This window comes from Daktulosphaira vitifoliae, unplaced genomic scaffold (assembly GCF_025091365.1).
Source record: "Daktulosphaira vitifoliae isolate Bord-2020 unplaced genomic scaffold, ASM2509136v1 Scaffold_9, whole genome shotgun sequence".
NCBI lineage: Eukaryota > Metazoa > Arthropoda > Insecta > Hemiptera > Phylloxeridae > Daktulosphaira > Daktulosphaira vitifoliae.
The window spans coordinates 66,942-79,071 of record NW_026099580.1 but is presented as its reverse complement, the minus strand read 5'-3'; the positions used below and the strand labels follow the sequence as shown (position 1 = coordinate 79,071).

The following is a 12,130-nucleotide window of genomic DNA, read 5'->3' as shown; positions in this document are numbered from 1 at the left end:
ACGTGCAAATCGATTGTGATTTGGTCACGAATCGACGGGGAGGCGCATCATTGTCTTTCGGGCAATTATTGCTCAGGTTTAGTAGTCGGTGTTGACACTGTAACACCGAGAAACAGGTGAGAGAACGGAAGGGAAAAAAAAAGAAAATTACTCACCGTGGTAAACGGAATAAGAAGAAGAGAGGTACTCGATAACATTAAATGTGGAGCAAACTGCTGTAATGACTCCGTTTGACTTTCTCGTTATAATTCGCCTACTTTCACTACAATATGTTCCATTCTGTTCCAATTTGACAATATCTATAAATGCCTCCTATGTTTTTATTTATCTTATATGTACTACCGTTTCCATCTAATGTCATACGTTTCAAGTTATGGGTACTTAACATTGGGAGTTATCAATACATTTGTATATAAATTACCTATTTTACATTGACATTAAATTTATTGAAGGTTCTCTAACGATTTAAAAATACCAATAAACATTAGTGAAAATTCTTAAAATACATTTTTTAATTAATTAGCCCATACGCTTCGAATTCAAATGAATGCTTAATCAAGTCGAGGAATCCCGACTTGTCGTCAGCATTAGTTTTGAAATTGTTATGTGTATTCATCTAGAAAAGATATCAGTTCGCTTATGACTTGCTCTTCAATTTAATTATTATGATAACCTAATCAGCTTTTAATATCATTAAATTTCTCGTTATTTATGTATTACTCGAGTTTCATTCCTAGTCTAGCTGGCATTTAATCGCTAAATGCAATTGAAGTCAATCTCTCATTTAATGTGCTGTAAAAATCATTTATTAATATAGTTCACGTTATGGCTTTATACGTCTCGTTGATTTTCAATTTATTTATCTTTATTATATCAAATTGCCCTTACAATGACATACTACTCTAGACAGTTAAATGCGCTTTTTATAGTGCGCTATCATATTATTTCATCTAAAACACACACGGTATTCTGAACAGTGTTATTCATCTGATTTTACAGACTCGTATGTTCCTGTACAATTAAGTTATTTTTAAATTAGTATTAGATTTATTTTCTCATTTAGAGAATCTTACCGAATTGGATTATTTCTAATTCATAAAACTGTTGTCTCTAAGCTAAAGTTCAAATATAAGTTTTTGTACTATAAAGATAATCGAAATTGAAAAAAAAAAACAATTTTTACTTAGTTTGCTTGGTATGTCTATTTTTTTTAATAGTTAACGACCTTATTTGTATATTCTGTTATTTTTTAAATATTGAACAAATGTACAACAGTACACACCTACAAGAGTTTGCAATTATTAGTTTCGGGTGCACCAACACACACGCAAAAACGATACCGTTAGTACTGATTTGGTATGTTAAAATAATCGGCCACCCTCGTTAAGGATACTTAAATAGTAAATCTTTACGTTCATAAATAATTCAAATAGCTACGACGATTTCAAAAATGTCATCCGACTTAATATACGTTTTAATACCTATAAAATTCATTGTTTACTTTCAGTCGTGTAATGTTGTATAACATTTTATTGTTGTTGAAAACAATTTAATAGTCATTCGATGTATAGACGAAAAAATCTAGTATGCCTTGTAAGCTTAAAAAATTAATAAATTAAAAGTTTTAATCTGAACAACCGTGTGAGACACACCGCAATGACTTATTTAAGGAAGAACCACTTACTGTCTTCATAGAAAAACTTCAGTACTCGTCCCTCAAAATATTTTTACTTGTCCCCTTTTTCTCTTGAAAAGTAAGATAACAAAAAAATTCTGCTAAAAGATTTATAGTTTATGACTTAATATAAGCTTAAATAAATACTTATTGTAGACAATTAATGAAATCGTAATCGTTTTGATGTATTTAGCTTTATTTTCTATTAATCAATTGTATTTGAACATTTTTTTGTGTTTCAATTTTATTTATTAAAGTGTCGAAAGTAATGAACACTTACAATTGATCAAATAACAAAATGCATTGTAGAACAAAAATAAGTTTAATTACTATAATTTACGATTCATTATTGCTGACGCATTATATATTGCGGCATGAAAAAATGTAACCTTAAATAAAAAATTATTTGTATTTTGAAAAACAAAATAATAATAATTTGAATCGAACAAATTTTACATCATAAAAATATTTTTTCTACGCCAAATTGTTATTAACCAAGAAATTTCAATTATCTAATTAAAAACTGTTTTCATTTCCGTATTGTTATATGGAAACGTATTTTATTATTATTAATTATATTATTAATAATATTCCATATTATTGTAAAACTGCTTTATTATGCTGTTTGTTTTTAATGCTTTGTAACATACCGTTTGTTATTAGCAAGCATAAATTAATGATGTCTTCAGGTTCGATTTTTTCATTTGGGTTAGCTGTAAACCGACGAACGGATCATAATTTTTTATGTGCCTATAATCTCACAGTTGATACTTATCGGATTTCTTTGAGCTGTGCAATCCTGTCAATATAGTCTATCCGTTGCGCATTAAGTTACCATGAAAACTCACGTATCTCGTCGAGTTTTGACAAGTCCTGTTTGTGGTATAATATTGTTGATTTTTTTCTCTACTTTTAATCAAATACAGGGAGAATAGATAAAAGGAATTCTGGAGTAACTGTTATTCACACCAGCAGATCATCCTGACAAATTAAATATAACGGTCTGTCGCTTTTATGTGTGTTAAGATCACACCGGTTAGAACAATTGAAAACCGCACAAGAAAAACCAACAACAATACCTCATGGGCAATAATAGTTATAAAACGTGTTTAAACACCAGTAGCTGTCCGAATTGCCACACACGCACACACACAAGAGATAGATCCCATTGTTTTTTACATATATCGTCACGTATTTTTATTTATTATATTTTTCAATCGCGATGCTCGTGTGTAGAGTAATAATCTATTACATCGAGAAACGGGCGATATGCGTTTCTGGAAGGACGTTATTTGAAAGCAGGTAGCTGAAGGAGAAAGAGTATCGTGTATTTTTAATAATGAAATTTTTCAGCAATGGCTAAATTAAACCAAGTAGAAGTACCGTTGGTATTGAACTTTGAAAATTATATTTTTAACTCTCGACGTCGATACTCGAGCGAGATTAAAAAAAAAATCACAATTTAAAATAACGATTGTCCTTGTATGAAATAAATCGTTAAACTCTGAAGAATATATTTTCAGTCCTGACTTAAATCACGTTCAATAAAAATATTTTAGTTATAAATCCATCTCGAGTTTTGTTTAAACATCAGTAAATTCTAGGAAAATATGGAAAAATTAATTAAAAATAAGTTGAATATCGAGGATAACAATTCGCTGTGATGTTTAAATGTTAAATTTTATTGTTTTTTTATCGTTAATAAATGTTTTTCTCATTATTCGTTGTGCTTTATTGAACTAGACAAACATAGTCAACATGAATGTGGGATAGGAGGCTTTGTTCTGTGCGTATACAATTTGTAATGAAGAAAACTGTTTGGTATTAATTACACAGTTAAATAAATATACGTATTATATGCGTACGCTTATCAACAGAAACAATTGAACCTTTTAACACTGTCATTTCATAATTTATATATGACGTTAATTGAAAAGATATTTCTTTTGTTTAACTATAAAATATTATATAATAAATAACTTACTATGAATTTGATCAAGTTTTAATTTTTTCTCAAACAATATTTGATTAAAAAATAATTTATGAAAATGTTAGGTAGACTACAAATAATATGAAATGAATTTTTTTTCTTTAATATGTTCTATGTATGAAGAATAACACTTTTACGACTCAATTAGTTCTCTTTTGTGTAAAAATAAGACCAATATTGGTATTTTATATTTATTAACGGTAGGACTATTTTATAAAGGCCGAGTCTCTTCTTCCTTTCTCTTTCTTAATTTGAAACTATGTCCCCTAAAATATAATACTCATTTATTTATTTTTTTTTTATATAAATTTTTAAAACATAATATATTGTAGTCTATACAAGAAGGTTACATTTTACATAATATGTTGGCCATAAAATATTGTCATTTAAAAATAAAAGTATGTTCAACGCTGCGGACTGATGCACTCGAGTAGTTTTAGGTGGAACTTTGTGGCATCAGTTGATTATTATATTGAATATATGTACACAGTTAAATGAAATGTTAATTATTGTAATTATCGGTCGTCAGTGGCAAAACTATATAGGCTAATTAATCGGAAGTTGTTAGATTGCCTTTTTGTCGCGTAATTTATCTTACTCAATTAGTAATTAGATTCATAAATACATATTGCGCACCACTTTATGATGTTACTCATTTTGGTCTTCTGGACAAATAAAGCCGGAGAATATGTATAATATTTGTTATCGCTCATTACAATTTTTTTTAACTATTTCAAACCAACTGTTTTCACTATGTATCTAGTTTTCTCATTTATCCTTCTATTTTATTGTTACAGTGAGAGTTCCTTTACCTCCGGGAAGACCGTGGATACCTTTGTCTAGACCGAACAAAAATATACCATCGTGTGAGTCAGATATATTATAATAATGATGAAATATATGTAGCTTTTATTTTTTCACTAGATTTAATGCAAACTGCGTATGACGTGCTGACTTAATTAATGGTCATCAACGTTATTCTTATTTACAGGTCCGGTAACGGTGATGTGTTATAACGTGTTGTGCGAAAAGTATGCAACCACTCAAATGTATGGATACTGTCCGTCTTGGGCATTAACCTGGGAGTATAGGAAGAAAGTAATCTTAGGCGAAATAAGACATTATACTGCAGACATTATTACACTTCAGGTAAGATAAACTTTATTACTTCTTTTGGTAACGAAAATTAAAAATTATAATTGCTGTGTCTTTAGGAAGTCGAAACGGATCAATTTTATAACTTCTTTTTACCCGAATTGAAGAAAGACGGTTATGATGGTATATTCTCGCCCAAGTCTAGAGCAAAGACCATGTCAGAGAATGACAAGAAACGAGTCGATGGATGCGCAATATTTTTCCGAGCAATAAAGTCAGTACATATAAATCCATTCATTTAGCATTATTAAACCTCTTGTATATTGACAACACATTAAATGCTTTTTTATTTTCAAACACGTTAAAAAATAGTTTTTATCGAAAGAGAAACACAGCCAATTGGTTGCATTTTTATTGAGTTTGAAACGTTGTGATATGTTATTACAAAACAATATACTTGCCAAAAAATATTTTTTCCCGCGTGTGTCTAAATATTTTCTGGTTTATCATTTTTTGAAAGATGTCGAAGAAGAAATATAATTGGAATCTTACCAATAAACATTGAGCAACGTATGCGAAAAGTTTATCTTGTCAAAATCATTGTGTATTTATAGATTTGATCAATAAATATTCAGAACACTGGGCAATCAATCGATTTTAACAAAATTTAAATTTATAGTCTATATTTCAATAATATCTACCAAAATAAATAAAATTTAATTAGCGATGGTTTTAGTAACTTATATGTATAGTTAAATCATCTTTCAACTTGACCATTTACATGATGAAATAATAATAACTTGAACCAATTCTTGTGTATAATGTATTAAATATCAATCGTTTTTCATCAAATTTATTTGATCTTGTATTAATTAATTCAACTTTATCAAAAACTCTAATTGTTTTATAATTTAATAAAAATAATGGGTTTTTTCTGTCGTGGTTACGCGTAGATTCACACTGATCAAAGAACACCTTATCGAATTCAATCAGCTAGCTATGGCAAATTCCAGTGGGTCTGATGATATGTTAAATCGAGTGATGCCAAGAGATAATATTGGTTTAGCTGCTTTATTAAAAACCAACGAAACTGCATGGGAAAATTGTAAGTATGCCATTTAAGGACTTACTGTTAAAATTGTTATGGTTGTATTTAATCTTCTATTAATTTTTTTGGCTGTACTAATTAAATCTAAACGTTGATCTTGATATCTAAACTAGGAGTGTTGGTAAAATTATTTACCAAGGTATGAAATTAATAGTATTTTAAACTAGTGTCAGACTAATTACGGCGGTAGTTAAAAACAATAAAATTACTTAGCCGTATAATACACTATTTGAAAAGACATTGTAAGTGAAAGCCATCATTAAACACCTCGGGTCATCGTTAACAAGTGAATAAGGCAATAGATCTGTGTATCCTACCTCGTACGTTACACATGGCCTACTGTATTTAGGATTTCAATTCCATCGAGCAGTATTTCGAATTTTTGTTAACTTTTTAATTAGATAATAATTTGTTTCACAAATAATTTTTACTCTACAGGATTCATAACTTATGAGTCACGACCTTGAGAATAAATAATTTTTAGGAATTCAGTTTTCTTAATTTATCAACTTCTCGAAATTTACTAATTAACAAAGACAATAATTTCGTCTAAAATGTATTATTAAAAAAAAAACATTATGCTTTTTAATATATTGCGTTATGTATTTTTAGTAACTGTTATGTTTCACTTTTACTGTAAATTAGTTCTATTTTAAGTTTAAATTTCAAATTAAAATAAATAATTTATAATACGATTATTGTGATCATACGATTAAACTAATCTTATATTCAAAATATTAATGGCAAATCAAGCAAACCATTTTTTATGACATTAAATTATATACAGAGTAATTCATTTATAGTGAATCTTTTAAATAATCTAAGGGATGAACATAAAAAATAATTTATAATTGATAAATTGAGAAAAACTAGTACTTAAAAGAAACCAAAAAAAGTTTTCAATATTATTTTTATTTGTCAATTAATTAAGCGGTTCATAAAATGAATCACCTGTATAACTGTGAATTAGTATACTTAACCATGAAACATAAACACAATAAGTAGTGATAATTATCTTACAATCTTGTTATCAAATAAATGTTCTCAGTATTTAATTAGAAAAGGTAGATTGTAAATAATAAGAGTTATAAATGTTTAAAAAGGTTTAATCTATTAAAAATGAATTATAAAATAAGAAAATATTTATCTAAAAAAGATTTAAAAAGGAAATCAATGATTTAGGACTTCAATGATGAGTGTTTTATGCAACAATATAAAACAAAATGCAGTTGATTTCCTATTTCTCATTTTGCACACCTATTTGTTGCAATAAAAAAACAAATTTTTCTTTGTTCTTAAAGTGTAAAAAACACTAAAACTCTGCCATGTTTATGACAAATCTAAATTTTTTTTTTGCAACAATTTAAATCTGCGACATACAGGTAATACGTTTATCATAACCCATTATCCCAAACCCACACGGTGCTAAGAGCCTTTAGTCTTCCTAAACATATTGTAAAATTGCATTTATAGTTATATAAAAATATTTTAAAAGTTCCATTTTAAGTTAATTTATAAAATTACATGAAGTTGTAGTTACTTTTAATTAATAAGTGGATCTCAAGTATTACAAATAATAATTTTTATCTCTTTATGTGGCTACACTGTTATTGTTATCATGCATAATATTCAAAATGTTATCGTGTCTTTTTAATTTCTATCTCTATTATTATACGAATTTTTTGTTGGTACGTTGTGTTATGTTGCCCAATGTTAAGTTTTTTTTATATTATACATTATTTTTCTTATAAATAAATAATTATGAATCAAAATCAGTTTTATCAGGATAATACTTCTTTTTTTGTTCCTGATGAGAAACTAGACTTTCATTCTAGCCCGTATTCGAATTATAATCAGAACTTTGACGATTATTCGCAACCAGCTCAATTCAATACGACATCATCATGGAATCAACAGTCTACTACTAATTTTACTGGCGAAGATGACGAGCCACCGCTTCTTGAAGAACTTGGGATAGATGTCAATAAAATATTTACGCGGTTATTACATTCACTTGATCCTACTGGCAGATGTGGTGTAGTTTTGGGCGACTATGATGTAATTGGTCCTATTGCTTTATATTTAACATACACTTCATTATTACTATTAGCCGGTGGAAAATTAATGTTTAGTTATGTTTATGGTCTCGCAGTGTTAACTTCAGTTTGTATGTATGCATTACTTTGGGCAATGACTGATTCACCTGAAGTAACATTAACTTCCACTTTCTCTGTATTGGGATATTCATTCACACCAGTAGTTCTAGTTGCGCTACTTGCTGTTTTCACAAACCTCAAAAATATTTTTGGTGCCCTTGTGGTTCTTTTAGCTGTTTTATGGAGTAGTACAAATGCTGCCAAAGTCTTTGTAGCTATGTTTGGTAATGCTGATCAAAAGTATTTGATGGCTTACCCTTGTGCGATTATATGTGGTCTTTACACTTTATTTATACTATACTAAATAATTTATAAAATATATAAATGTTAATTAAGCAATGTATTTATAAAAATAAAATTAAATGTTGACACTTTTGTATAATGCTTTAATCATTATTATTCCTTTTCTTTAAAACTTTGTGCTTTGTACTGTGATGTTATATTAGCACAATGTCTTTTTACTAACAAATTTATTTTATATTTTAATATCATCTTAAATAACAGATGTTTGTAAAATAAATATTATTTTAATTTGTATATTATATTATAATTTGAATTAGAATGCCTAATAAAATAATTTATTAAAGAAATTAAAAAGTTTCAAATAAAAATATTGTATTTAATTAAAAAATAAATATGAGTAATATTGCTAAATCATTCTGTTCAGTAACACATAAATTCATTTTAATATATTAAAAGTGCAATACATAAGTATATTTGGCTGATTGAGGTGTCAACATGTAAGCAGTGTTATAAAAGTTACTGTTATGTCTCTTATAACTCATGAATTATGAATTAAATAAGGTTTTAAAAATTAATTAAAATGTGTATTTAATTTGTATAATAGATTATTAATAGCTATGAGATTAAATCAGTTTATTTGGTAATTTTATATAAGTAATCATTTGAATTGTCCCATACAGCATAATAAAAAACTCATATCACCCAAGTATTAAGAATTAATTATGCTGCACTAAGCTATAGATTTTTTTTATAATCTTTATATCAAAGAATAGCTAAAAAGTATATCTGTCAAATTACAATTGTGAATAGAATTTATTTTTCATAAATAATAAATTATTATGATCTGAGTATTGTTATTTACTTGCCTGGAGGTGTGTCAAAAAATCCCCTTTTATATAAGTATTGACTTTCATCAAATAATTGTCAGTTTTATTTTTACTTTTTAATCGATTTTTAACTCATTAAAAAACATGTAGGATTCAATAAATGTGTTATTTATATTAATCCTTAATGAATGTTATCATTCGTCAGCATAGTTTATATGCAATACACATTTTGGTAATTTTTCTGCTGACTGAAAGTATTTTGTCGCTAATACCGAAATTACTCAATTTTTTTGCAATCTTGTTGTCATAATCATACTGTATTTTTTATTAAATAATTTACTCATTATGTTTTAAAACAAAACCTTAGATGATAATAAAATCTATAATAGAATAGAATATCATTTTATATTTATCTGAAACTTTGTTATTTTAATTGATTTGAGTTAGTTATTTTAACATATTCCTATTAATAAGGTTGTTACTATCATAAGATAATTTCAAATTAAAATATATATATGGATTTTACATGGTGTGGTATTGGTATTATTTATTTAGAATGTGTTTTTAAATATTTAATGGATACTCTTGAGTTAATTATTATAAAATCAGTATTTGAAGTATACTCAACAAAAAATACAATATTAAAATGAGGAGAATATTTACAAACTATTAAAAATACATGTTATTTATTTATATCATGATAAAAAACTTAAATTGAACATAATTTAATTCTGATTTATTTTTCAAATTTAACTACATTATTAGAATTTTATTTATTTTTCTAAACAGTCATTATTTCAACTGTACCAATTAATTGCGCCGTATATTTAACAAAATTATATTTGTAATATTACAGCAAAACTAATTTATGATAATTATTTATAAAGAAAATTGATGAATGGTTATTGTTAATGAATATCATAACTTATGTAAACATTTTCATATAGTTAATTTTTAATTATTAATAGTAATAATATGAAGCGTAATAGGATTGATAAGAATATATATAAAATTTTACCAAATATTATTAGGATACCCCTGTAATATTTAGTATCAAATAGTTGATTAAGTGTTAAATTATATTAGTCTTATATATATATTATTAGATTAAAAATTAACAATTTTATTTTATTTTTTTGACAGCATTACCATCAGAAGTTCAACAACCAATACTAGTATGCACAGCTCACATTCATTGGGATCCAGAATTTTGTGATGTTAAGCTTATTCAGATAATGATGTTAGCTAGTGAATTAAATAATATTTTAGAAGACGCTAATCGTAATTATCGTAATGCTAATCAACAGCAACCGCCTATTCAATTGTTGTTATGTGGTGACTTTAATTCTTTACCTGATTCTGGTAAATTAAGTTTTTATAAGACAATACAAGTGAAAAAATTAATTTTTTTATTTTTATTTAGGAGTAATAGAGTTTTTATCAGCTGGTAAAGTTTCATCTGATCATCAAGACTTTAAAGATCTGCAATATAAGACACTTTTACAAAAAATTTCTACTTGTGATAGACCAAATGAATTCACTCATTCTTTCAAGTTATCTTCTGCTTATGAAAATATTATGCCATTTACTAATTACACGTAAAATATTTAATAAAAAATATTATGTTGATAATATAAATAACAATTTTTTTTTCCAGATTTAATTTCAAGGGAATCATCGATTATATTTTTTATACTAGACATACTATGACACCACTTGGTTTACTTGGACCTTTAGCTCCTGAATGGTTTAAAGAAAATAAAGTACTGGGCTGTCCTCACCCACATATACCATCAGGTAAAATTAAACTAGTTATAAGCTTAAGAATAGTATATTCTCAAATAATATTAAATGGTATATTTTCCAGATCATTTTCCGTTGCTAGTAGAATTTGAATTATCACCAAATGCTCATCAAAATAACTCGAATGGATTAATAAGTCGAAGGTAGCCTTATTAGTTTAAGAACAACAATCAACAAAATTATTTTTATAACGAACACACAAACAGTGTCCGTAAACATAATGTATTTTACATTTGAAATTATTATTACTGTCATTCTCTTTCTCAGTTAATTATTGGCCTAAATAATATCATTGCTAAAAAAAAATATAACCATGACTTTTTCTTCTATTTTATTAGTTTATTTTTTTATTAAAACTAAAAAAATAAATAAGAAGAAGATTTATAGATAAAAAATTATACATTTATGTGAATTTTTAATTTTAATATTATGTAATTTTTTGTCCTAACTTATTTTATGTACATAAAATAAATTTTGTCTTTATTTTAATTATTTTCTATTGTACTATATCACAAACAAATAAAAAATTTTTTTACTTATTTTTTACTAAATGATTAATTATTAATCTATATAATTATTAAATCTAAATAATAATTTTTTAAACATTTATGATCATACCAAATTAGCTTACTACTTTATAACATAAGAAAGTTTATAGCAGTTTATAATATTAAATATTATTAATTATTTATTAAATTAATAAAATTAAATTTATTCTAACTAAAAATATCTCTAACAAACATTGAAGATTGTGACATAAATTTTCTTGTTAAGAACTTCTTTACAATAATGATAGACAAATCATCAATCATATAATATACTGTATTAATATGTATGTCTAGCAAAAATATACCTTAAGTTTACAAAAATAACTGTTGTCAATCCTGACTGCCAGTATTATTTAATTTTACTATATTATTATATATTTTTTTTTTTTTTAAAGAAAAATATCTTTTGTGGTTAGTTTTATTATAACAGTAAACTTAAAATTAAGTATTTTTACTATAAAATGATTAATTTAAAAGTTAAATTACAAATTATTATAATTATGTATATTAATATTAAATTTAAAATTACTTGAAATAATTTTCTCAAATATTTTGATTGAACAGTTATTGAACTTTATAGTTGTCAGTAATTTAATAAAAACACACATTTAAAAATATTCTATGTATAAACAATTATTTGATTTAGATAGACCAATCTTTAGTACTTGGACTGAAATTTGTACCT

General features: G+C 26.0%; 2 protein-coding genes across 5 annotated transcripts in view; both read left to right on the top strand.

Moving 5' to 3' along the window:
• LOC126908786 (CCR4-NOT transcription complex subunit 6-like) overlaps positions 1-11,834 on the top strand; it is a 40,990-nt gene extending 29,156 nt beyond the window's left edge. For all 4 annotated transcript variants that reach the window (XM_050691075.1, XM_050691079.1, XM_050691078.1 and 1 more), the window contains 8 exons: positions 4,463-4,531; positions 4,657-4,814; positions 4,880-5,034; positions 5,714-5,865; positions 10,238-10,456; positions 10,518-10,692; positions 10,752-10,891; positions 10,962-11,834. In XM_050691075.1, coding sequence (XP_050547032.1) covers positions 4,463-4,531; positions 4,657-4,814; positions 4,880-5,034; positions 5,714-5,865; positions 10,238-10,456; positions 10,518-10,692; positions 10,752-10,891; positions 10,962-11,044 — 1,151 coding nt within the window. In that variant the 3' untranslated portion in view covers positions 11,045-11,834. The remainder of the gene's footprint in view (positions 1-4,462; positions 4,532-4,656; positions 4,815-4,879; positions 5,035-5,713; positions 5,866-10,237; positions 10,457-10,517; positions 10,693-10,751; positions 10,892-10,961) is intronic.
• LOC126908787 (protein YIPF5-like) lies at positions 7,535-8,414 on the top strand. Its single transcript, XM_050691080.1, has one exon. It carries the CDS (start codon positions 7,630-7,632, stop codon positions 8,326-8,328), a length of 699 nt encoding a protein of 232 aa, XP_050547037.1. The 5' UTR covers positions 7,535-7,629; the 3' UTR covers positions 8,329-8,414.
• Positions 11,835-12,130: the final 296 nt, after the last annotated feature.

Excerpts from the sequence above, each read along its gene's own strand:
- LOC126908787 (XM_050691080.1), top strand. The coding sequence starts at position 7,630 with ATGAATCAAAATCAGTTTTATCAGGATAATACTTCTTTTTTTGTTCCT.